At 47.4% G+C, this 27213-nt stretch overlaps 1 protein-coding gene across 2 annotated transcripts in view; it reads right to left on the bottom strand.

Annotated features, from left to right (window-relative positions):
- Window positions 1-26965, bottom strand: part of LOC147115363 (mannan-binding lectin serine protease 1-like) — a 64604-nt gene extending 37639 nt beyond the window's left edge. Inside the window, exons 1-4 of one of the 2 annotated variants that reach the window (XM_085989618.1) lie at window positions 22562-26965; window positions 21775-21912; window positions 15979-16092; window positions 11274-11468 (exon numbers count right to left, since the gene is read on the bottom strand). In XM_085989618.1, the coding sequence (XP_085845744.1) occupies window positions 11274-11468; window positions 15979-16092; window positions 21775-21912; window positions 22562-22586 (472 nt within the window). In that variant the 5' untranslated portion in view covers window positions 22587-26965. The remainder of the gene's footprint in view (window positions 1-11273; window positions 11469-15978; window positions 16093-21774; window positions 21913-22561) is intronic. The other variant, XM_085989619.1, reaches the window with a different exon arrangement.
- Between the last annotated feature and the right edge of the window lie 248 nt (window positions 26966-27213).

Here is a 27213-nt window from a genome sequence, read left to right as displayed (position 1 = left end):
CCATCGGGCCACCTTCCCCCCCGTCGCGCGCTCTCTTCCCCCCCAGTCGCTCTCTCTCTTCCCCCCCCCAGTCGCTCTCTCTCTTCCCCCCCCAGTCGCTCTCTCTCTTCCCCCCCAGTCGCTCTCTCTCTTCCCCCCCAGTCGCTCTCTCTCTTCCCCCCCCCGTCGCTCTCTCTCTTCCCCCCGTCGCTCTCTCTCTTCCCCCCCAGTCGCTCTCTCTCTTCCCCCCCAGTCGCTCTCTCTCTTCCCCCCCAGTCGCTCTCTCTCTTCCCCCCCAGTCGCTCTCTCTCTTCCCCCCCAGTCGCTCTCTCTCTTCCCCCCCAGTCGCTCTCTCTCTTCCCCCCCAGTCGCTCTCTCTCTTCCCCCCCAGTCGCTCTCTCTCTTCCCCCCAGTCGCTCTCTCTCTCTCTTCCAACAACAACATGCCCTCGAAAAAGCCTCGGCACCGCCGGGCACTCCAGCTAGTAAACTATAAATTACATGAAATAACTATTTGAAACAATAATTTAAATTTTTGAAAAAAATAATTTTATTTTCTAACAGGGCTAAAAATAAACTTACCTTGCTTTAAAGTATTTAAAAATAATCCTGTGGAAAAAATGTTTTAATTTTAATTAATTCACCACTTACCTTGTAAAAAGCAGGCCTTACGCCTGCTTTTTAAATGTGTAAATTCTGCAGACTTACCCTCCCGGGAAAACCTGCAAAAAAAAACTAAGTTCGATGCGCACGCGCAGCCTCTCCCGCGCACGCATTCGAACTCTGAACCCCTTCGTTCAGGGGAACGGAAGTGCCGGTTTCCCACGCATGCAGGAAACCGGCACTTCCACTGGGCCTACGGGTGAGTACCCCGTGCGTACTCACCCATGGAGACCCGAATTTCTGGGCCAATATGTTGAGGAACCAACTAGAGATCAGGCCATCTTAGACTGGGTATTATGTAATGAGAAAGAATTAATTAGCAATGTTGTTGTGCAAGGCCCCTTGGGGAGGAGCGATCATAATACAGGAAACTTCGCGATATCCAGCACCGATGGGACCGAGCTGCTGCCGATCTATCAAAACGTCCGGATAGACCAGCGCTAATGTTGAAGGATACGGAGGTTTTCATCTCCGTATCTGACAACAAACACTGTTGCTTAGCAACAGCTTGTAAACACTCAGCCCGTACCTTGGAAGCATCTCTGAAGCTGTTGCTAAGCTACAGAGACGCTTTCCAAAGCTTGACTGTTAAAAAAATGCTAGGAGAAGAAAAAAAACCTAACCAAAACGGCTGCTGATTTCTGCCGTTAGATCGAGGTTTCCGGACATACAAACTCCGGATAAACCAAAGTTTCCTGTATGATAGAATTCTTCATTAAGATCGAGAATGAAGTAGTTGACTCAGAGACTAGGGTCCTGAATTTAAATAAAGGAAACTACGATGGTATGAGGCGCGAGTTGGCTAGGATGGATTGGGGAATGTTACTTAAAGAGTTGACGGTGGATAGGCAATGGCAAACATTTAAAGATCGCATGGATGAACTACAGAATTTGTTCATCCCTGTTTGGCATAAAAATAAAACAAAAAAGGTGACTCAACCGTGGCTAACAAGGAAAATTAGCGATAGCATAAGATCCAAGGCGAGGACATACAAATTGGCCAGAAAAAGCAGCAAACCTGAGGATTGGGAGCAGTTTAGGATTCAGCAATGGAGGACAAAGGGATTAAGTAAGAGGGGAAAAATAGAATATGAGAGTAAGCTTGCAAGGAACATAAAAACTGACTGTAAAAGCTTCTATAAATATGTGAAGAGAAAAAGATTGGTGAAGTCAAGCGTAGTTCCCTTGCAGTCAGAATCAGGGGAATTTATAATGGGGAACAAAGAAATGGCTGACCAATTAAATATATACTTTTGTTCTGTCTTCACAAAGGAGGACACAAATAACCTCCCAGAGATGTCGGGGAACACAGGGTCTAATGAGAGGGAGGAATTGAATGAAATCAGTATTTGTAAGGAAATGGTGTTAGGGAAATTGACGGCATTGAAGGCCGATAAATCCCCAGGGCCTGATAATCTACATCCTAGGGTACTTAAGGAAGTGGCCCTAGAAATAGATGATGTATTGCTGGTCATTTTCCAAAATTCTATAGACTCTGGAATAGTTCCCATGGATTGGAGGGTAGCTAATGTAACCCCATTATTTTAAAAAGGTGGTAGAGAGAAAACGGGGAATTTTGACCGGTAAGTCTGACATCGGTAGTGGGGAAAATGCTAGAGTCCATTATAAAAGATGTAATAGCAGAGCACTTGGAAAACAGTGACAGGATCGGACAAAGTCAACATGGATTTACAAAAGGCAAATCATGCTTGACTAATCTACTGGAATTTTTTGAGGATGTAACGTGTAGAATAGATAAGGGAGAACCAGTGGATGTGGTGTATTTGGGCTTTCAATAAGGTCCCGCATAAGGGATTAGCGTGTAAAGTTAAAGCACATGGGATTGGGGGTAAGGTACTGACTTGGATAGAGAACTGGTTGGCAGACAGGAAGCAAAGAGTTGGAATAAACGGGTCTTTTTCCGAGTGGCAGGCAGTGACTAGTGGGGTACTGCAGGGATCGGTGCTAGGACCTCAGCTATTCACAATACATATTAATGATCCAGACAAGGGAACTAGATGTAATATCTCCAAGTTTGCAGACGACACAAAGCTGGGTGGGCGTGTGTGCTGTGAGGAGGATGCAAAGAAACTCCAGTATGATTTGGGCAGGTTGGGTGATTATACTGCATCTGCCATGCATCTGCCCAATGTGGATAAATGCGAGGTTATCCACTTTGGTGGCAAAAACAGGAAGGCATATTATCTGAATGGCAATAGGTTGGGAAAAGGGGACCTGGGTGTCCTTGTGCACTAGTCGCTGAAGGTAAACATGCAGGTGCAGCAGGCGGTTAAGAAGTCAAATGGTATGTTGGCCTTCATAGCAAGAGGATTCGAGTACAGGAGCAAGGATGTCTTGCTGCAGTTGTACAGGGCCTTGGTGAGACCACACCTTGAGTATTGTGTGCAGTTTTGGTCGCCTTATCTGAGGAAGGATGTTCTTGCCATGGAGGGAGTGCAGCGAAGATTCACCAGACTGATACCTGGGATGGGAGGAATGACGTATGAAGAGAGATTAGCGAATATAAGCCTAATCGACCCAGAGTTTAGAAGAATGAGAGGGGATCTCATTGAAACTTATAAACTTTTAACAGGACTCAACAGACTAGATGCAGGAAGGATGTTCCCAATGGCGGGGTAGTCCAGAACCAGGGGTCACAGTCTAAGGATAAGGGGTAAGTCATTTACGACTGAGTTGAGGAAGAATTTCTTCACCCAGAGAGTGGTGAACCTGTGGAATTCTCTACCACAGAAGGCAGTTGAGGCCAATTCATTAAATATATTCAAGAAGACGTTGGATATATTTCTTAAGGCTAAATGGATCACGGGATATGGGGAGAAGGCAGGGACAGGGTACTGAATTTGGATGATCAGCCATGATCTCATTAAATGGCAGAACAGATACGAGGGGCTGAATGGCCTACCCCTGCTCCTATCTTCTATGTTTCTATGATTTCGTTCTGTAGTGTAAAGTTCTATGATTACATAAAGCCATTAAAAAGGCCAACAGCATTTAGAGTTTTATAAATATGGGCATACAGTTCAAGAGTAAAAGGTAATGATAAATTTGAACAAGGTAATTGATAGTCCACTCTTATAATGCTGTGTGAAGTTTTGGGTACCCTATTATACAAAGGATATTAAATCCCTAGGGCGTACATTCACAAAGGGGAGTGGAAATCTGGAACTCGCTCCCCCAAACGCAATTGAAATGTTCAAGACTGTGATCAATAGATTTTTGCTGGGTAAGGGTATCAAGGGATATGGAGCAAAGGCGGGTAAATGGAGTTAAGATACAGATCAGCCCTGATCTAATTAAATGGCGGAACAGGCTCGAGGGGCTGAATGGCTTCCTCCTATTCCTTTAAGGAGAGACTTGAGATACTGGGATGTGAGTGGTAGCTTGGCTCTGTGGCCAGAAGGTTATGGGTCTCAGGTCTTGTGAACTTGAACAAATGATCTAGGCTAACAGCCCATTGCAGTACTGAGGGAGTATTCGGTCATCAGAGGACATGCACTTTCTTGATGCAGAGCATGAAGTTATCTCTCAACCAACACTTCCCAAACAGATTATCTGGTTATTTATTTCATTGCTATTTGTGGGATCTTGCCAAGCACAAATTGACTAACACATTTTCCTACATTACAACAGTGACTACACTTCTAAAATACTTAATTGGCTGTAAAGTGCTTTGGGATGTCATGAGAATGTGAAAGGCGCTGTAGAAATTCAAATTCTTTGCTTATTACCATTGGTTACCATTGGAGCAGAGAAGGCGAAGAGGAGAGAAGCACAGAGTAGCAAGGGCACAGAATGTACTCTGGGTGGGGGACTTAATGTCCATCACCAAGAGTGGCTCGGTAGCACCACTGCTGACCGAGCAGGCCGAGTCCTGAAGGACATAGCTGCCAGTCTGGGCCTGCGACAGGTGGTGAGAGAACCAACATGAGGGAAAAACCTAAGTGATCTTGTCTGAATGCACGTAGCATTCGTAACAAAATAGACGAGTTAATGGCACAAATAACTACATATGGGTATGATCTTGTGGCCATTACAGAAACATGGCTGCAGGGTGACAATGCCTGGGAATTAAACATACCAGGTTATTTAACGATCAGGAAGGACAGGCAGGAAGGAAGGGGAGGTGGGGTGGCTATGTTAATAAAGGAAGGAATCACTGTAATACAGAGAAATGATATTGGGTCAAAGGATCAGGATAATGAAACAGTTTGGGTGGAGGTAAGGAATAATAAGGGGAAAAAAACACTAGTGGGCGTAGTCTATAGGCCTCCGAACAGTGGCAACTCTGTTGGACGGAGTATCAATCAGGAAATAGTTGAGGCTTGTAATAAGGGAACATCTATAATTATGGGGGATTTTAACTATCATATTAATTGGACAAATCAAATTGGGCAGGGCTGCCTTGAGGATGAGTTCATTGAGTGTATTAGGGATGGGTTTCTTGAGCAGTATGTAACTGAACCGACCAGGGGGCAAGCAACCATAGATCTGGTCCTGTGTAATGAGACGGGATTAATTAAAAATGTCCTAGTAAAGGATCCCCTTGGAATGAGTGACCATAACATGGTTGAATTCCATATTCAATTAGAGGGTGAGAAGGTTGGATCTCAAACAAGCGTGCTAAGCTTGAATAAAGGAGACTATGAAGGTATGAGAGCGGAATTGAGTAGAGTGGATTGGGAAAATAAATTAAAGGGTAAGACGATACATGATCAGTGGTGTACATTTAAGGAGTTATTTTACAACTTCCAAAAAATATATATTCCACTGAGAAGAAAAGGGTGTAAAAGAAAAGACGGCCATCCGTGGCTAAGTAAAGAAATTAAGGATAGTATTCGACTAAAAACAAGGGCATATAAGGTAGCCAAATCTAGAGGGAGGATAGAGGATTGGGAAAACTTTAAAAGACAGCAAAAAATAACAAAAAGATTGATTAAGAAAGGGAAGATAGATTATGAAAGTAAATTAGCAAAAAATATAAAAACAGATAGTAAGAGTTTTTATAGTTATATAAAAAGAAAAAGGGTGGCTAAAGTAAATGTTGGTCCCTTAGAGGATGAGACCGGGAAATTAATGGTGGGAAATATGGAGATGGCAAAAACACTGAATGAATATTTTACATCAGTCTTTACAGTAGAAGACAAAGAATATCCCAACACTGGACAAACAGGGGACTAAAGGGGGGGGAGGAGCTAAACACGATCAAAATCACTAAGGAAGTGGTACTCGGTAAAATAATGGGACTCAAGGCGGATAAATCACCTGGACCTGATGGCTTACATCCTAGGGTCTTGAGGGAAGTGGCGGTAGGGATTGTGGATGCATTGGTAATAATTTTCCAAAACTCCCTGGACTCGGCAAAGGTCCCGGCAGACTGGAAAACTGCTAATGTAACACCCTTATTTAAAAAGGGCAGTAGACAGAAAGCTGGAAACTATAGACCAGTTAGCCTAACATCTGTGGTAGGTAAAATTTTGGAGTCCATTATTAAGGAGACAGTAACAGGACATTTGGATAATCATAAATTAATAGGACAAAGTCAGCATGGTTTTATGAAGGGGAAGTCATGTTTGACAAATTTGCTGGAGTTCTTTGAGGAAGTAACGTATAGGGTGGATAAAGGGGAACCAGTGGACGTAGTGTATTTAGACTTCCAAAAGGCATTTGACAAGGTGCCACACAAAAGATTATTGCTTAAGATAAAAAATCACGGGATTGGGGGTAATATTCTGGCATGGATAGAGGATTGGCTATCTAACAGAAGGCAGAGAGTTGGGATAAATGGTTCATTCTCAGACTGGCAATCAGTAACTAGTGGTGTTCCGCAGGGGTCAGTGCTGGGTCCCCAACTCTTTACAATCTATATTAACGATTTGGAGGAGGGGACCGAGTGTAACATATCAAAGTTTGCAGATGATACTAAGATGGGAGGGAAAGTAGTGAGTGAGGAGGACATAAAAAACCTGCAAGGGGACATCGGCAGGCTAAGTAAGTGGGCAGAGATTTGGCAGATGGAATACAATACTGGAAAGTGTGAGGTTATGCACTTTGGCAGGAAAAATCGTAGAGCAAGTTATTATCTTAATGGCAAGAAACTGGAAAGTACTGAAGTACAAAGGGATCTGGGGGTCCTGGTGCACGAAACTCAAAAGGTTAGTATGCAGGTGCAGCAAGTGGTTAAGAAGGCCAATGGAATGTTGGCTTTCATTGCTAGGGGGATAGAATATAAAAATAGGGAGGTATTGCTTCAGTTGTACAAGGTATTGTTGAGACCGCACCTAATAATAATAATAATAATAATTCAACTTTATTGTCATTGTACAATGCACAAGTACATGAACAACGAAACCTGGAATATTGCGTACAGTTTTGGTGTCCATACTTAAGAAAGGACATACTTGCTCTCGAGTCAGTACAAAGAAGGTTCACTCGGTTAATCCCGGGGATGAGGGGATGGACATATGAGGAGAGGTTGAGTAGATTGGGACTCTACTCATTGGAGTTCAGAAGAATGAGAGGCGATCTTATTGAAACATATAAGATTGTGAAGGGGTTGGATCGGGTGGATGCGGGGAAGATGTTCCCGATGATGGGTGAAACTAGAACTAGGGGGCATAGTATTAGAATAAGGGGCTGCTCTTTCAAAACTGAGATGAGGAGGAGCTACTTCACTCAGAGGGTGGTAGGTCCATGGAATATGCTGCCCCAAAAAGCTGTAGAAGCTACATCATTACATAAATTTAAAACAGAAATAGACAGTTTCCTAGAAGTAAAGGGAATTAAGGGTTATGGGGAGCGGGCAGGAATTTGGACATGAGTCTAGGTTCGGATCGGTCATGGCCCTGTGGGTAGCGGAGCGGGCCCAGAGGCCGTGTAGCCTGATCCTGCTCCTATTTCGTGTGTCTAATTCTGTTAGATTCAGGAGATGATTCTGTGATAGTGGATTGGTGGTTAGGATCAGATCAGCCATGATCTTATTGAATGGCGGAGTAGGCTCGAGGGGCCGATTGGCCTACTCCTGCTCCTATTTCTTATGTTCTTATGTTCTCACCAATCTACCTGTCGCAGATGCATCTGTCCATGACAGTATTGGTAGCAGTGACCACCGCACAGTCCTTGTGGAGACAAAGTCCCGTTTTCACACTGAGGACACCCCTCCATCGTGTTGTATGGCACTACCACCATGCTAAATGTGATGGATTCAGAACAGGTCTAGCAGCTCAAAACTGCGCTGTTGGCCATCAGCAGCAGCAGAATTGTATTCCACCACAATCTGTAACCTCATGGCCCGGCATATCCCTCACTCTACCATTACCATCAAGCCAGGGGACCAACCCTGTAGAAGAGCATGCCAGGTGCAGCACCAGGCATACCTAAAAATGAGGTGCCAACCTGGGGAAGCTGCAATACAGGACTACATGCATGCTAAAAAGCGGAAGTAGCATGCTATAGATGAGGCTAAGCGATCCCACAATCAATGGATCAGATCAAAGCTCTGCAGTCCTGCCACATCCAGTCATGAATGGTGGTGGACCATTAAACAACTAACAGGAGGAGGAGGCGGCTCCGTGAATATCCCCATCCTCAATGATGGTGGAGCCCAGCACGTGAGTGCAAAAGACAAGGCTGAAGCGTTTGCAACCATCTTCAGCCAGAAGTGCCGAGTGGATGATCCATACCGGCCTACTCCCGAGGTCCCCACCATCACAGAAGCCAGTCTTCAGCCAATTTGATTCACTCCACATGATATCAAGAAACAGCTGCGTGCACTGGATACAGCAAAGGCTATGGACCCCGACAACATCCCAGCTATCGTGCTGAAGACTTGTGCTCCAGAACTAGCCGTGCCTCTAGCCAAGCTGTTCCAGTACAGCTACAACACTGGCATCTATCCGACAATGTGGAAAACTGCCCAGGTATGTCCTGTCCACAAAAAGCAGGACAAATCTAATCCGGCCAATTACCGCCCCATCAGTCTACTCTCAATCATCAGCAAAATGATGGAAGGTGTCGTCGACAATGCTATCAAGCGGCACTTACTCACCAATAACCTGCTCACTGATGCCCAGTTTGGGTTCCACCAGGACCACTCAGCTCCCGACCTCATTACATACAAACATGGACGAAGGCGCTGAATTCCAGAGGTGAGGTGAGAGTGACTGCCCTCGACATCAAGGCAGCATTTGAAGATTTAATTGAAGTTTTTAAAATTATGAAATGTTGCTCTTTTCGGATTTTTAACTATTTGGCCTCGGTTGAATTTTGAATAATTTATATTAAGATTAAACTATTGCTAAATTCTGATCACAAGGAACTAAATCCAAACAACTCACTAGCTTCGAGGGTTAGATCCAGGCAGAGTACGTTTCAGAATAGAGTCTTGTTTATTCATTCAGGGGATATGGGCGTCGCTGGCAAGGCCGGCAATTATTGCCCATTCCCAGTTGCCCCGAGAAGGTGGTGGAGGGCCTCCTTCTTGAACCGCTGGTAGCGGGTTTGATACAAACTGCGTGTCTCGCTGGGCCACTTCAGCGGGCAGTTAAGAGTCAACCACGTTGGTGTAGGACTGGAGTCACATATAGGCCCAGACCGGCAGGTTTCCTTCCCGAAAGGACATCAGTGAACCAGTTGGGTTTTTACAACAATCCGACAGATTCAGGGTCACTCTTACGGATGCCAGATTTTTATTTCCCATTATTCCCCTGTTTGTTCCCCATTTGAGGGGGATTTCACCCCCACCCCAGCTACTGATATCTTGGTTACCCCACGAGTGATTCTTTACCATTCACAACAACCCTTTGGTTTACATCCAACTAAATTGAAATTGCAACATGGAAACAGGCCATTCGGCCCAACCAGTCTGTGCTGGTGTTTACCCCTCCATAGGAGGGGTATCCTAATCCCATGTACTCGCCCTGTCCCCATATACCTGCATCCTCCTGTCCTTCAATCTCCTGTCTAACCTGTCTGTTCCTAAATGTTGCCCTGGTCTCTGATTCAATCACTAACTCTGCTCGAATCTCTTACACTTAATATTATATCTACATCCCCTCAACCTTCGGAAACAGTCTGTTTCTATCCACCCAGTCCATTCCTACATAACCCGCACCAGCTCTATCAAATCACCTTGTAATGCCCTCCATTCGAATGTTGTATCTCCCAGTCAATGTCTTGCTGCCCTGTGGATTAATCACTTATAGAGTCATAACGGCACAGGAGAAGGCCATTCGGCCCATCGAGTCTGTGCCGGCTCTCTGTAGAGCAATCCAGTCAGTCCCATTCCCCCACTCTATCCCCAAAGCCCTGCAAGTTTATTTCCCTCAAGTGCCTATCCAGTCTCTCCTTGAAAACATTGAGTGTCTCCGCTTCCACCACTTCCGTCGGCAACGAGTTCCAGATCCTCACCACTCGCTGCGTAAAAACGTTTTCCCCTCACATCCCCCCTGTATCTCTTGCCCAAAACCTTAAATCTGTGCCCCCTAGTCCTTGTACCGTTAACTAGTGGCAACAGCCTTTCCCAGTCTAGCCTATCCAAACCCGTCATAATCTTGTACACCTCGATCAAATCACCCCTCAACCTCCTTTGCTCTAATGAAAACAAATCCAGCTTCTCTAACCTGTCCTTGTAGCCAAGATCCCCCATCCCAGGAACCATTCTGGTAAATCTCCTCTGCACCCTCTCAAGTGCCTTCACATCCTTCCTAAAGTGTGGTGACCAGAACTGGTCGCAATACTTCAGTTGTGGCCTAACCAGCGCTTTATAAAGGTTCAGCATAACTTCTCTACTTTTGTACTCAATACCTCTATTTATGAAGCCCAAGATCCCATATGCTTTGCTAACCACTCTCTCAATATGTCCCGCCACCTTCAGAGACCTATGCACATTAACTCCCAGGTCCCTCTGTCCCTGCACACTCTTTAAAACTGTGCCATTAAGTGTATATTGCCTCTCCCTGTTCCTTCTGCCAAAATGCATCACCTCACACTTCTCTGTATTAAATTCCATCTGCCACTTGTCTGCCCATTCTGCTAGCCTTTCTATGTCCTGTTGCAGTCGATTGGTATCATCCTCACTGTTTGCCACACCCCCAAGTTTGGTGTCATCGGCAAATTTAGAAATTCTACCCTGTATTCCAATATCCAGGTCATTTATATACATCAAAAAAAAGCAGTGGCCCCAGCACTGACCCAGTGTGATAAATTCAAAATCATCTAAATCAATCACATCCACAGAGTTGCCTGTGATTTCCTCAAACCTGCTTAATAATTCCACACCCTCGGTGTACAGAAATAGCTCCTAACCTCTTTTTGCACTGTCTTAGTAACAATTTTGAATTTATGATCCTTCGTTATTAACACCCTGGAGGTAATAATGCCAGGGACATTGAGCATTTCTCTAAGTATATCTGGTCTAAAATTTACCCTTCAGAAGCTTGTGCCACTTGTCTGTGCTGAGTTAGATGGGGCAGAATAGGGGATCTCCCATTAGGGACAGAGAAAAGGTCAGTCCGGGTTCTCCGCCTGATCATTGGAAGGTATAGAAGTGGGGATTGGGCCAAGAGGGTGCTGCAATGGCCCCATGGGTTTATTTAGCAGATATTACTGATGTACCTGGATGTAATGTTGAGGTGGAGTTCTCTGGTAGACAGATTGGCATCACATGGTCCGTTATTGTCACTTTGTTCGGGAGTTGCAACAATGCAACGTCAAATTCAAAGGTTGAGCCGTTGTAACTGGGGTGAGTGATTATGCTTTCAGCGTGAAACGGCTGTTCTGTTTCTTCTTTTATCAACGTTTTCTTCTTCCCTGAAACAGAGAGGCCGGGAGGTGATGGGAAATAAAACACAACTCATGGCTCACAGTCAGAAATAAATCCGGGCCTGGAGTTTCTGCTCGATTGCGCTGGTTTTATTGGTGCAATTCCCCCGATATCGGCGGAACCAGCACAAAAGATCAAGGAATTTTAAGCGCAATTTGTGTTCAGCAGTACTCGAGATTTTGCGATCTTTTGCGCTAGTTTTAAAAATAGTGAGTGATTATCTGTACCAACATCTTGCGGCCTTCTGCGAATGCGCAGTACCCAAGAGTTACGGCCTGGAGCTCGGGCCACACTTTCCTCGGCTCCGTGAGGAGAAGGTCACTGGATCCATGGATGGCGGGGGAGAGAGAGAGAGAGAGAGGAAATCGGAGAGAGAGTGAGAGAGAAAGAGAGAGAGAGAGGAGATCAGGGGGAGAGAGAGAAGGGGAGAGAGAGAGAGAGGGAGGAATCGGGGTAGAGATAGAGGAGATGGGGAGAGAGAGAGAGAGAAAATCGGAGGGGAGGAGAGGGGGGAGAGAGAGATCGGAGGGGGGGACAGAGAGAGAGGGAATCGGAATAGGGAGAGAGAGAATCACAGGGGAAGAGAGAGAGAGAGAGAGAGAATCAGAGGGGGAGAGAGAGAGAATCGGAGGGGAGAGAGAGAGAGAGACTGAGGGGGGAAGAGAGAGGGAATCGGAAGGGGTGGAGAGAGGATCGCAGGGGACGAGAGAGAGAGAGGGAATCGGAGGAGAGAGAGAGGGAGGGGAGAGAGTGGATCAGAGGGGAGGGGAGAGAAGGTCAGGAACTGGGGTGTGTGTGGGGGGGGAGGGGTGGTTAAGGAGCATGGCGAGCACAGTGGGGATGGGGGAAGAACGTGATCCAGGTCTAAAGTGGCAGGTGGGGCTGAGATGAGAGCGAGAACGTGATCCAGATGGTAAGACGGATCACGTTCTTCCAACCTCACCCCCTTTACACCCATACCATGATCTCCCTCTCCTCCCCCCTAGACCTGGATGATTTCTCGGAAAGCTTGGTGCGTGTGTGGCAAGTGACATCATTGGACTGGACGAAATCCGGAAGTCATGACACTGTCACTATTCACTTCATACCCAATAAACCGGTTAACAATCCGTGACCCACACACAATGCCCCATTTATGCGGGGGGTGGGGGGGGGGTGCGGAGAAGGTCAGGAACCCAGAGTGGGGGGGAAAGAGGTCAGAAACTCGGGGGATGGGAAGAAGGTTAGGAACTTGTTTTGGGTGGGGAAGAGAGAAGGTCTTTACTTGCGAAGGTGAGCCCTGTCTGTTCTGTGTGAGCTCTGTTCTGCCTGGAGCTGGCAGTCAGAATCGCTTGAATTACACTTTGCAAAGTACTTGATTACTTAGGCAGGCAGGATCTAAATACACAGTCCAGATAAATTGCTGGGTGTGTCTTGTCCTCCAAGAGGACCAATCAGAAATCAGGTCTTGTCTTCCAAGGTGACCAATCAGAAATCTGGTGTTGGAAATAAACGCGACCTTAAAAATACTGCAATAGAAGCCAGCCCCGCCCACAAATCTGGCCACGCCCCCATGGTGTATTAATCACCATGGCGAGTTTCCACTAATTGCGCCTGTTTGCAGGCCTTCGAGGAGGCTCCAAAAATTAAATTGGATCTTTTGGACACAAGGACACTGATAGGTATGTTTTGAAAGATTTTGAATTAAAAATTTTATTTTACTAAGAAGCTGACTAATGTACCCCAATATAACTAACAAATTGTTTTGTATATGTTTTAAAATCAGGTTACTCAAAGGTGGTGGATTGATACTGTGATTTAAAATACTTATTTTCTGTGATAAACCCATCTTCGGCTGTATTAATCAAATTACACCAAGGATTACATCACTCTTAAATACATCAAGGAACATTTAAAAAAAAAAAAAAAAAATTCTATTTTAAAAAGCTGCCCGACTGCACTGGTTCCTGGCAGATTTTGGATTCGGCGATATGCAAATCAGTTTGAGTGGAAACTCGGGGGGGGGGGGGGCAGGGAAATAACTTTTCAAAATGGCGCAATTTGCCCCAGATTGCCGATTGTGTCCAAAACAGCAACTCTAACCCCAGATATCCCAACTTCAACAAATTCCTGGAACATTTAATGCTCGTTACTGATCAGAATAATCTCTGCAAACAGTGCAAGAACTTTAAAGATATACCCTCACTTCACTGGAGTCAGAGTCAGTCACTGTGGAGATAACTGGCTACTATCTGTGGTGGGGAAATTATTGGAAAAAATTCTGAGGGACAAAATTAATCTCCACTTGGAGAGGCAAGGATTAATCGGGGATAGTCAGCATGGCTTTGTCAAGGGTAAATCATGTCTAACAAATCTGATCGAATTTTTCGAGGGGGTGACTAGTGGGGTGGATGAGGGAAATGCTGTGGATGTGGTGTACATGGACTTCAGTAAAGCTTTTGACAAAGTCCCGCATAGGAGACTGGTCAAGAAGGTAAGAGCCCATGGGATCCAGGGTGCCTTGGCGCGTTGGATCCTAAACTGGCTGAGTGGCAGGAGGCAGAGGGTGATGGTCGAAGGTTGCTTTTGTGACTGGAAGCCTGTGTCCAGTGGGGTACCTCAGGGATCGGTGCTGGGTCCCTTATTGTTTGTGATCTACATAAATGATTTGGATGAAAATGTAAAAGGTATGATCAGTAAGTTCGCAGATGACACGAAAATTGGTGGGGTGGTAAATTGCGAGGAGGAAAGCCTCCGGCTACAGGACGATATAAACGGATTGGTCAGATGGGCGGAAAAGTGGCAAATGGAATTTAACCCTGAAAAGTGCGAGGTGATGCATTTTGGACGGACAAATAAGGCAAGGGAATACACAATGAGTGGTAGGACCCTAGGAAGTACAGAGGGTCAGAGGGACCTTGGTGTACATGTACATAGATCCCTGAAGGCAGCGGAGCAGGTAGATAAGGTGGTTAAAAAGGCATATGGGATACTTGCCTTCATTAGCCGAGGCATAGAATATAAGAGCAGGGAGGTTATGATGGAGCTGTACAAAACGCTGGTGAGGCCACAGCTGGAGTACTGTGTGCAGTTCTGGTCGCCTCACTATAGGAAGGATGTGATTGCTTTGGAGAGGGTGCAGAGAAGATTCACCAGAATGTTACCTGGGATGGAGCGCCTCAGCTATGAAGAGAGGCTGGACAGGCTGGAGTTGTTTTCCTTGGAGCAGAGAAGGCTGAGGGGGGACCTGATTGAGGTGTACAAAATAATGAGGGGCATAGATAGGGTAGATAAAGAGGAACTTTTCCCCTTAGTGGGGGGGTCAATAACAAGGGGGCATAGATTCAGGGTAAGGGGCAGGAGATTTAGAGGGGATTTGAGGAGGAACTTTTTCACCCAGAGGGTGGTTGGAATGTGGAACTCAATGCCTGAAAGGGTGGTGGAGGCAGGAACCCTCACAACATTCAAGAAGCATTTGGATGAGCACTTGAAATGCCATTGCATACAAGGCTATGGACCAAATGCTGGAAAATGGGATTAGACTGGACAGGGATGGATGGGCGGCGCAGACACGATGGGCCGAAGGGCCTCTTTCTGTGCTGTAAAACTCTATGACTCTATGACTCTATGACTCTATCCAGTGACTCCCACTGGGTGAATGCGAGTGCGTGTGTGAGTGAGTGTGTGCAAGAGTGAGTGTGAGTGAGTGTGAGAGTGCATAACTGTATATCATGTGAGGACAGGACTGGGCTCAGCTATGATGCCTTCCACAGCTGAATTCCCTGTTGATTCTTTCTAGGATTATACAGAAAGAATAGCAATTTGGGCATGTTACCAAACACACGGTGATACCTTTACCCCAGAGAGAACATGACTGGGATATTAAAGAGTACGGGGAGTGAGCAGGAGAGTGGGATTAGACTGGGTGGGATATTAAAGGGTACGGGGAGTGAGGGGGAGAGTGGAATTAGACTGGGTGGGATATTAAAGGGTACGGGGAGTGAGGGGGAGAGTGGGATTAGACTGGGTGGGATATTAAAGGGTACGGGGAGTGAGCAGGGGTAAGGAGGGGTGGAAGTGAAGGGGCGGAGGGTGTCGGGAAGGAGGGTGTGGGGGAGGGGTGCGGGAGCCGTGCTCAGTTTAAGGACAGTTTCCAGCAGGAACCCTAGCTGGTTTCCCGCCTAACTCCAATCAATCACTGGAATGTTTACACTAACCTTACTATCACTGGGTCCAGATTGGTACAAAAGCAAAATACTGCAGATGCTGGAAATCTGAAATAAAAACAGAAAATGCTGGAAACACTCAGCAGGTCAGGCAGCATCTGTGGGGAGAGAAACAGAGTTAACTTTCTGACGAAGGGTCATTGCCCTGAAACGTTAACTCTGTTTCTCTCTCCACAGATGCTGCCTGACCTGCTGAGTGTTTCCAGCATTTTCTGTTTTTATTTCGGGTCTAGACTGGGTTGCAGAATTCCCCAGTACCGTGCAGTGTGGCTCACAGTATCCAAATACTAACCTAAAATAACCTTAAATGAGGTGATGTTAATGAGATCGGAATTGCTGAGGTTTGGGTTGTCTGGGTCGTACGGAGGATGCAGGCAGTGCGCAGCAGTTACGATCCATTCCTTTCCTACAGCACAAGCAAAAGCAGCTGGTTTAGTTGGAATAGTTAGTGAATTAACAACAAATTCCTTCTCCTGGTCACAGCGCAGGAGAGTGAAGAACTGGTCAGCAAAATTGCTCCTTCTCTCAGACACCATCAGGGCAAGCAACAGCTGGGAGTAGTTCCCAATGAGACTGTGGGTCAGAGAATCTGGCGGGGGGTAAATCGGAGGGCGGGGGGTGGGGGGGAAGAGAGAAAGGGGGGGGAGGGGGTAGAACCCTGCTCAGTGTTTCTGGAGTGTTCCGTTTCTATTTCATTAATAGCTTGTTTTTGTTAAGTTTCATATTTGATCGAACGTCCCTATTGATGTGCAGAATGCCCAGCCTCCACGACAGCCCCTTGCTGTCTTACTGCAACACACCAGATCTGCACCTTTCCCAACTCCTCTTTAGATATTTCCCATTGCTGATTTACAGTTCAGTTTGACAAATGTTCCTTCCATTTAAAGTGGGTGAGATCTCCTTTTATTTTCGCTATAATTCACTGTAAGTCCCAGTGCCTTCTTCCCTGTTCCTGCCCTCATCCCAGTTAGACGGATTCCTGAATGTTCTCCTGCTCTTCTGTCACTAACTTACTCTGCTTCATTGCACTGAGGCGGGTCAAATGATGAGCACTTCCTTGTTGGAGTAGCAACATATTAATGAAGAAACCAGCCCTGAACATTGCAAGAAACCCAGCCCTCTTTCACCACAGACATGTTAGATGAGGAAAGATGGGAGGAGGTTCTAGTGGGCTGACATGGACTGGTTGGGCTGAGTGGCCTGTTCCTGTGCTGTATAACTTTTGTAATGTTCCCCAGTCTATTCTTAAAATTTCCTACAGTTAAAACTCATCCCTTGTAGGCACCTGTGTAGCACATCTTCCTTTGCTCTTGGGGCAAGCAATCCCTTCGCCACTCCCTCCCCCACATCCTCTGCCACTCCTTCCCTCCCTCCATCACTCCCTCCCCCACACCCTCTGCCACTCCCTCCCTCCATCACTCCCTCCCCCACACCCTCTGCCACTTCCTCCCTCCATCACTGCAGGCAGGGAGGTTTAGGCAGGGCTTAGGGCTTAGGCAAGAGAAGGCACGGCCACCAAAGGTTGAGTGATTATAATCAGGGGTGCTCAAGAGGGCAGAATTAGAGGAGTGCAGGTATCTCGGGGGGTTGTGGGGCTTAAGGAGATTACAGAGATAGGGAGGAGCGAGGCCATGGAGGGATTTGAAAACAAGGATGAGAATTTTGAAGTCGAGGCGCTGCTTAACCAGGAGCCAATGTAGGTCAGTGAGCACAGGGGTGATGGGCGAACGGGACTTGGTGCGAGTTAGGACATGGGCAGCCGAGTTTTGGATGACCTCAAGTTTACGTAGGGTAGAATGAGGGAGGCCAGCCAGGAGTGCATTGGAATAGTCAAGTCTAGCAGTAACAAAGGCATAGATGAGGGTTTCAGCAGTGGATGAGCTGAGGCAAGGGCGGAGATGGGTGATGTTATGGAGGTGGGAATAGGCAGTCTTTGTTATGCTGTGGCTATGTGGTCGGAAGCTTATTTAAGGGTCAAATATGGCACCAAGGTTGCGAACAGTGTGGTTCAGCCTCAGACAGATGTTAGGGAGAGGGATGGAGTCAGTGGCTAGGGAACGGAGTTTGTGGTGGGAACTGAAAACAATGGCTTCGGTCTTCCTAATTGGAGAAAATGTCTGCTCATCCAGAACTGGATGTCGGAAAAGCAGTCTGACAATTTAGAGACCGTGGAGGGGATGGGAGAGGTGAAGGTGAGGCAGAGCTGGGTGTCGTCAGTGTACATGTGGAAACTGACGCGGTGTTTTCGGATGATGTTGCCAAGGGGCAACATGCAGATGAGAAATAGAAGGGGGCCAAGGATAGATCCTTGGGGGACACCAGCGGTAACGATGCGGGAGCGGGAAGAGAAGACGTTGCAGGTGATTCTCTGGCTATGATTAGATAGATAAGAATGGAACCAGGCGAGTGCAGTCCCACCCAGTTGGATGACGGTGGAGAGGCGTTGGAAAAGGATGGAGTGGTCAACCATGTCAAAGGATGCAGACAAGTCAAGAAGGACGAGGAGGAATAGCTTACCTTTGTCACAGTCACAAAGGATGTCATTTGTGAATTTGATGAGAGCTATTTCGGTACTGTGGCAAGGGTGGAAACCTGATTGGAGGGATTCAAACATGGAGTTGCGGGAAAGATGGGCACGTATTTGGGGGGCGACAACACGTTCAAGGACTTTGGAGGGGAAAGGGAAGTTGGAGATGGGGCGGTAGTTTGCAAGAACGGAGGGGTCAGGGGTTGGTTTTGTTGAGGAGAGGGGTGATGACGGCAGATTTGAGGGAGAGGGGGACAGTACCTGAGGAGAGAGAACTGTTAACAGTGTCAGCTAACATGGGAGCCGGAAAAAGAAGTTGGGTGGTCAGCAGTTTGGTGGGAATAGGGTCAAGGGAGCAGGCAGCGGGTTTCATGGATAAGATGAGCGGAGAGGCCATGAGGGGAGCTCGGAGAGAAACTGGAAAAAGATGTGAGTTCAGGGCTAGGGGCGGGGGGAACCTTAGAGGAAGTTTGGCCCGGTGGGCTAGGGGAAGGAAGGGAAGTGGCAGAGGCAGCTGAACGGATGGTCTCAATCTTAGAGACAAAGAAGTCCATGAGCTCCTCAGACTTGTTATCGGAGGTGAGGGTGGAGGAGACAGGGGAGAGGGGTTTAAGAAGATGGTTAGCAGTAGAGAATAGGAGCCGGGGTTTATCTTTGCATTCCAGAATGATTCTGGAATAGTGAGCAATTTTGGTAGATGTGAGGACCCGATAATACTTTATGTGGTCCAGCTAGATCTGGCGGTGAATGGCTAAACCAGTTGTCTGCCATATCCATTCAAGTCTGTGTCCCTTGGACTTAAAGGAGCGAGGGAGAGAGAGAGTAATTGTTTTAGTAGGAACTAGGGCATCAAAGGTGGTGGTGAGGGTGTGGTTGAGCAGATCAGTAGCTGCAGAAATGTCATGGTGAATGGAGGGCCAAAGGCTGGATGGTTGGGATTTCGTAAATGCAGTTGTAAGAGAGTTGGGAGAGAGTTTTTTCCGGACACAGAAAGAAGTAGGGTTGGGGGGAGGGGGGTGGGTGGAAGAGGTAGAGGTAAGGAGGAAAGAGGCAGCGAGGCAGAGAGGTTTGGGAGGGAATTCCAGAGCTTAGGGCCCAGGCAGCTGAAGGTACAGCCGCCAATGGTGGAGTGATTTAAATCGGAGATGCTCAAGAGGGCAGAATTAATTGGAGGAGCGCAGATATCTCGGAGGGTCGTCGGGCTGGAGGTGGTTACTGAGATAGGGAGGGGCGAGGCTATGGAGGGATTTGAAAACAAGAAATGAGAATTTTAAAATTGAGGTGTTGCTTAACAAGGAGCCAATGTAGGTCAGTGAGTCCAGGGGTGATGGGTGTACAGGACTTGGTGAGAGTTAGGACACGGGCAGAGTTTTGGATGACCTCAAGTTTACATAGGGTGGAAGAGGGGAGGCCGGCCAGGAGTGCGATGGAATAGTCAAGTCTAGAGGTAACAAAGGCATGGATGAGGGTTTCAGCAGCGATGAGCTGAGGCGGGGCGGAGATGGGCAATGTTATGGAGGTGGAAAATGGCGGTCTTAGCGATGGCAGGGATATGAGGTCGGAAGCTCATCTCGGGGTCAAATATGACACCAAGTTTGCGAACAATCTGGCTCAGCCTCAGACAGTTGTCTGGGAGAGGGATTGAGTCTGTGGCTAGGGAACGGAGTTTGTTGCAGGGACCGAAGACAATGGCTTCGGTCTTCCCAATATTTAGTTGGAGGAAATTTCTGCTCATCCAGTACTGTATGTCGGACAAGCAGTCTGACAATTTAGAGACAGTGGACGGGTTGAGAGAGGTGAAGGTGAGGCAGAGCTGGGTGTAGTCAGCGTACATGTGGAAGCTGACGCTGTGTTTTCGGATGATGTCGCCGAGGGACAGCATGTAGATGAGAAATAGGAGGGGGCCAAGGATAGATCCTTAGGGGACACCAGATGTATGGGAGGGTTGTCCTATGAGGAGCGATTGAGTAGATTGGGCCTATACTCTCTGGAATTTAGAAGAATGAGAGGTGATCTCGTTGAAACATCAAGATTCTGAGGGGGGATTGACAGGGTAGACGCTGAGAGTTCATTTCCCCTGCTGGAGAGTCCAGAACTGGGGGGCATAGTCTCAGGATAAGGGGTCGGCCATTTAAGACTGAGATGAGGTGAAATTTCTTCACTCAGAGGGTTATGAATCTTTGGAATTCTCTACCCCAGAGGGCTGTGCATGGTGAGTCGTTGAGTATATTCAAGGCCGAGATCAATAGATTTTTGGACTCTCGGGAAATCAAGGGATATGGGAATCAGGCGGGAAAGTGGAGTTGAGGTCGAAGATCAGCCATGATCTTATTGAATGGTGGAGCAGGCTCGAGGGGCCGTATGGCCTACTCAAGAATTCTTATGTTCTTATGTTAGGGTGCGGGAGTGGGAAGAGAAGCCATTGCAGGTGATTCTCTGGCTATGATTAGATAGATAAGAATGGAACCAGGTGAGTGCAGACCCAGCCAACAAGATGACGGTGGTGAGGCGTTGGAGGAGGATGGAGTGGTCAACTGTGTCCATGTTGTTTTGGATGCTGTGTACGTTGCTGTACAGGCAGTTTCATTCGTCTGTAGTACTTGTTCCTTTTACTTGATTTTTAAGTCATTTTGTACTTCTGTTCTATAACTGTATTTGTTCCCTGACCGTTTATGTTACCCTTCTTCCTTACCTTGGTCTGACCATTACTCTCATCTCCTAGAATCATATAATAGTTACAGCACAGAAGGAGGCCATTCGGCCTGTCGAGCCCATGCCGGCTCTCTGCACGAGCACCTCAACTAGTCCCACTCCCCTGCCCTTTCCCTGCAGCCCTGCAAATCTTCACCAGATCCCCCCCCCCCCCCCACATCTTACTAGTTTAAAGCCCCATTGACAGCCCTATTTAGCCTTTCCACTAGGACACTGGTCCCATTCCGGTTCAGGTGGATTCCATCCCAGTGGTACAGCTCCTTCCTGTCTCAGTACTGGTGCCTGGTAATCTACTTGGGGCAATGGGTGAGGGGGGCAATGGGTGAGGGAGAGGCCCACTGGGTTGGCTGTGATGTGTCTGCTGACATTTACTATCCTCAAAGAGAGATGATCTGATGGATTGGTGATCCTAGACTTTTGGGTGCGCAGTCTAGACTCTCGGGTGAAGTATCTAAGGATAAGGGGTAAGCCATTTAGGACAGAGATGAGGAGGAATTTCTTCACCCAGAGAGTGGTGAACCTGTGGAATTCTCTACCACAGAAGGCAGTGGAGGCCAATTCATTAAATATATTCAAGAAGGAGTTGGATATATTTCTTAAGGCTAAAGGGATCAAGGGGTATGGGGAGAAGGCAGGGACAGGGTACTGAGTTTGGATGATCAACCATGATCTGGTTGAATGGCGGAGCAGGCTCGAGGGGCCGAATGGCCTACTCCTGCTCCTATCTTCTATGTATCTATGTTTCTATGTATGGATGGCAGTCAGTGCCCCTCCATCTGTGCCTGAACAAACGGTCAGTTCTTCCTGAGGGAACGCTACAAATAATGAAACAAATTTAGTTTCACTCACCAACTAAAGAGCCAGCACAGAATGGAATACCATTCTTAGACAACATTGCGATCCAGGGCGACGATCCTTTTGACACGACTCTCCCCTGCGCTATTTTGGGCTGGATTGATGATTTTTTTATTTGTGGCCTCCCACACACTAGAATGTTGCACAAAAAAAATCAATTTAAATGAAAAATGAACTCAAAATAACGCTGTGTTGAGACTGAGCAACAAACAAGACAAGGTTTTAGTCACAGCATTATTAGCATTCTAGAGAACTTCACCCAACTGTCCGAGGGCCCTTAAACTCTACAGGAAGGTTCACGTGTGGTGGGCCGGTCATGAGGCTGAAGGTTTGAGGTGCCCCTCACATGCATTGAACTAAAGACCTGCACTTTAAATATTAACCCAGTCAATTCCTGTCTGAGCATTATGCTGAGAGAGTTAAATGAGGAAAGACGGGAAGAGGCTCGAGTGGAGCACAAACACTAGCAATGGTTAGATAGACGGACCATGCTAGTGTGTGTAGGTGTGTTACCAAGGAGAGGAAAGGTTAGCTATATCAGCATAACAAGTGCTTCATGCCAGAAACAAGGAATGAACTCACATCTGAACTGTAGACGCAAACACAGAGTCGCTCGTTACCATGCACTGGGAAATGGGCAATACAGTTTAGTTAGAAATGATTGTAAATCCTGCTGTTTATCAACAGTAAGTACCCAGTTTATATTAATCTAATGAAACAGTACTAAAGTCATATTGTTTTTTTGTAATTCCTGTCTCACCAGCCCCCAGAAGATTCTCACCTTCACACATCCTTCTGCAGCTCATGAAGCTGGGAGCTCGTTTATCCCGTTGCCAATGGCTGATGATCTCTGTTACCAAGGTGATGTGTCCTTGTTTCCTTCTGACACCAGTGTTTAGTTAATTCCCAACAAAACAGTAACTGCTCTCCAAACAGTAACTTACTGGACATGAAGCTCTTTGTAACATCCTGAGAAAATTAATAAGGCTCTGGATAAAGGCACATTTTTTCTTTCTTCTTCATAGTTTGTAAAGATGAGGGTCCAGAGATTAGCGCTCCTGATCTCTGGAGCCAATCAATGAATGAACCTAGTCTAGTCAGTGTCAGGAGCGAGTGACCCAGCCATAAATCTCATCCGACTCATGTTTCCATCATCTTGCATCTACAGACTGTTTACAGAGAGTATTCATGCCAGACTCTGACTCTGGCTCAAAGTCCAGCTCTTACTAATAACTACACCCAGATATCAAGTGATCAATCGCGGCCGGTTCCTGGGCCTCAGGACAGGAGGCAACAACCAGTCCAAGGTTGGACTACTGACCAGCACACAACTGCCAGCGTCTCCCAGTCAATCCACCTTCCCAGCCAGAGAGGCAGAGTCACCAGTCAGCACCATCACTGGTCACTCTCTCCAGTCAGCACCGTCACTGGTCACTCTCACCAGTCAGCACCGTCACTGGTCACTCTCTCCAGTCAGCACCGTCACTGGTCACTCTCTCCAGTCAGCACTGTCGCTGGTCACTCTCACCAGTCTGCACCGTCACCGGTCACTCTCACCGGTCTGCACCGTCACCGGTCACTCTCACTGGTCTGCACCGTCACCGGTCACTCTCACCGGTCTGCACCGTCACCGGTCACTCTCACCAGTCTGCACCGTCACCGGTCAATCTCACCGGTCTGCACCGTCACTGGTCACTCTCACCGGTCTGCACCGTCACCGGTCACCCTCACCGGTCAGCACCATCACCGGTCACTCTCACCAGTCAGCACCGTCATTGTTCACTCTCTCCAGTCAGCACTGTTGCTGGTCACTCTCACCGGTCACTCTCACCGGTCAGCACCGTCACCGGTCAATCTCACCGGTCAGCACCATCACCGGTCACTCTCACCGGTCAGCACCGTCACTGGTCAATCTCACCGGTCAGCACTGTCACCGGTCACTCTCACCGGTCAGCACCGTCACCGGTCAATCTCACCGGTCAGCACCGTCACCGGTCAATCTCACCGGTCAGCACCATCACCGGTCACTCTCACCGGTCAGCACCGTCACTGGTCAATCTCACCGGTCAGCACCGTCACCGGTCACTCTCACTGGTCAGCACTGTCACCGGTCACTCTCACTGGTCAGCACTGTCACCGGTCAATCTCACCGGTCAGCACCGTCACCGGTCAATCTCACCGGTCAGCACCATCACCAGTCACCGTCACCGGTCAATCTCACAGGTCTGCACCATCGCCGGTCACTCTCACTGGTCAGCACCTTCACCGGTCACTCTCACCGGTCTGCACCGTCACCGGTCACTCTCACCAGTCAGCACCATCACCGGTCAGCACTGTCATTGTTCACTCTCTCCAGTCAGCACTGTCGCTGGTCACTCTCACCAGTCACTCTCACCGGTCAGCACCGTCACCGGTCAATCTCACCGGTCACTCTCACCGGTCTGCACCATCACCGGTCAGCACCGTCACCTGTCACTCTCACCAGTCAGCACCATCACCGGTCAGCACTGTCATTGTTCACTCTCTCCAGTCAGCACTGTCGCTGGTCACTCTCACCGGTCACTCTCACCGGTCAGCACTGTCACCGGTCAATCTCACCGGTCACTCTCACCGGTCAGCACCGTCACCGATCAATCTCACCGGTCAGCACCGTCACCGGTCAATCTCACCGGTCAGCTCCATCACCGGTCAATCTCACCGGTCAGCTCCGTCACCGGTCACTCTCACCGGTCAGCACCGTCACCGGTCACTCTCACTAGTCTGCACCATCACCGGTCACTCTCACCGGTCAGCACCGTCACCGGTCAATCTCACCAGTCAGCACTGTCGCCGACCACTCTCACCGGTCAGCACTGTCGCTGGTCACTCTCACCGGTCAGCACTGTCGCTGGCCACTCTCACCGGTCAGCACTGTCGCTGGCCACTCTCACCGGTCAGCACTGTCGCTGGCCACTCTCACCGGTCAGCACTGTCGCTGGCCACTCTCACCGGTCAGCACTGTCGCTTGCCACTCTCACCGGTCAGCACTGTCGCTGGCCACTCTCACCGGTCATGCGCTGTCACCGGAAACACAACTGGACCTGTCACATAAATGCCATGGCTACAATGGCAGGTCAGAGGCTGCAGCGAGTGACTCACCTTCAGACCAATGTTCCCTCCAAGCTGCATGCGTTCATGGCCATGCAGTAATCTGCAAGGTCCCGCACAGGCCGCTCACCGGCTTTTACATTAAATTTCTGCGCATGCGCGGTATTTACAAAGGAACCGCACATTGAAAGAAACGGGCTGCGCAGAATATAGCGCAGCTTCCAGGGAACATTGCTCCTGACTCCCCGAAGCCTTTCCACTATCTACAAGTCTCCCTCGAGGTCCATCTCCGGGAAATGCTTCCTCTTTCATTTATTTTTGACCATTCCCAATCCTTTGCAGTTTTTATATCGTCCATAGTTAGAGTTTCAGTGTCCTAGGTACTTCCACCCCTATGTTATCGGCTTGACCTGCTGTGGGTGGTTGGGGGGGGGGGGATAGGAGGCAATCCCGGGCGGGGAGAAGACAATCACAGCAGGGGGTGGGTGGGGGAGGAGGCAAACCGGAGGGAGAGACGAACATTTCCTGGGCTGTTTTGTCTCTAATGGTCCCTTAAAGGAATCGGCCTGGGAATGTTGTAAATTAAAGTCAAATTGCAATAAAATAAATAAGAAGTACCATACTTATGGCTCAATCAAGAGGATAAATGCCACACGTCCCGGCCTCTTGCACTCCACTGGTGTTTGGCTGTTTGAGGCTCGAGAGATCCGCCACTAAACAGCATGAATCCCACAATCAAAATGCTCTCAAGCTGCATCCTGTCCTGTCAACCAGAAGTGAGGCTGCTCGAAGCTGGAGCTGAAGGCCACAGTGTTGGCAGCAAAGCTGTGTCAGCAATAGGGTTGGGATTCAACAACCAGAACAACTGTGAGGGAATGAGCCGTGTAACCCATTCAGAAAAAGACACCATTCTATCAAATAATTCTGGTCTTATTAAAACAGGACCAACTGGGTCTGGAAATCTAGAAACCGAACGATGAAATATCTCCGAGAGCATTCTGGCTATTGAGATAAGATAGTTGTTGACCGTGAATAAATAACCTTATTGAAACAGAAGGTTAAGGGCTCCGACAGACTTAACTTTTTGGAATGAAACAATGGTTCACCCTGGATAAGGTGTTCTAATTTACACTTCGTAAAGAAGCACATAAAGTAAGGAACATCTGTCCTCGTAAAGATGACATCAAGTAAGGAACACCTGCTGGCACACTGGTTTTTATATGGTAAACTAGAACACCTCGAGATGAGACATGAGTCTGGCTGAGCTGGCAGTAAGAATTGCAGAGGTCAGCAGAAAAATGACTAGAGATAATTAGCTTGCATCAGCAGAAAACCTTAAAGGAAATACCACTGGACAAGGGTATAAATATTGAACTCTCAAATGGGATAGTAGACTCGCTTTAATCGGGCAAAGCGATTCTTGGTTTCAGAGGCAGCTCTGTAGTCTACCACTCTTTGTACCTCAGGGATCAAAGGTATTTGATTTTGATGGATATGCTGTAGACTTTAAGAATTGTAAAACTGTAGCGAAGTTAAGATTTGAAAGTAAGGTTCTCTAATAATAAGATTGTAAGCTCTCTCTTTTTGGAACAGTTAATGTTGCGATTGACTCACCAACTGTAAATAACATGTCGGTTCTTTAATAAATCTATATATTTTTAGAATAGTCTCACATAAGACTTCCATATCAAAAACTCGCGAACTCAATCTCTGTACACTCTTTAGTGAGGAGTTGCAGAATTCTGGGGGAGTTTTCCAGACCCTCATAATATCTGGAACGTTACAGTCTAGCTAAACTTATTAAAAGAGCTATCTGGAGGACGGTAACATTTTCAGGTTGTTCCCTTCCTTTAGGGAGAGATAGTCCGGACCTATAGACCCAATTAAGCGTCTTTAGGATTTGGCTACCTCAAACTTTAGTTGAAGGTGAACATCTGAGAAATACACCTGATCCGGGGTAGCCCTAAAGGGGCTCGGACTAGTAATTATCCCTTCACAACTTGCATTTATATAGCGCCTTTAATGTAGGAAAACATAGAAACATAGAAGATAGGAGCAGGAGTAGGCCATTTGGCCCCTCTAGCCTGCTCCGCCATTCAATGCGATCATGGATGATCATCCAAGTTCAGTACCCGGTCCCTGCTTTCTCCCCATACCCCTTGATCCCTTTAGCCTTAAGAAATATATCCAACTCCTTCTTGAATATATTTAATGAATTGGCCTCTACTGCCTTCTGTGGTAGAGAATTCCACAGGTTCCCCACTCTCTGGGTGAAGAAATTCCTCCTCATTTCTGTCCTAAAAGGCCTACCCCTTATCCTTAGACTGTGACCCCTGGTTCTGGATT

The sequence above is a fragment of the Somniosus microcephalus genome, chromosome 6 (assembly GCF_052327205.1).
Source record: "Somniosus microcephalus isolate GS21.2 chromosome 6, FLI_Smic_1.0, whole genome shotgun sequence".
Classification (NCBI taxonomy): Eukaryota; Metazoa; Chordata; class Chondrichthyes; order Squaliformes; family Somniosidae; genus Somniosus; species Somniosus microcephalus.
This window is presented reverse-complemented; position numbering and strand designations above follow the sequence as displayed.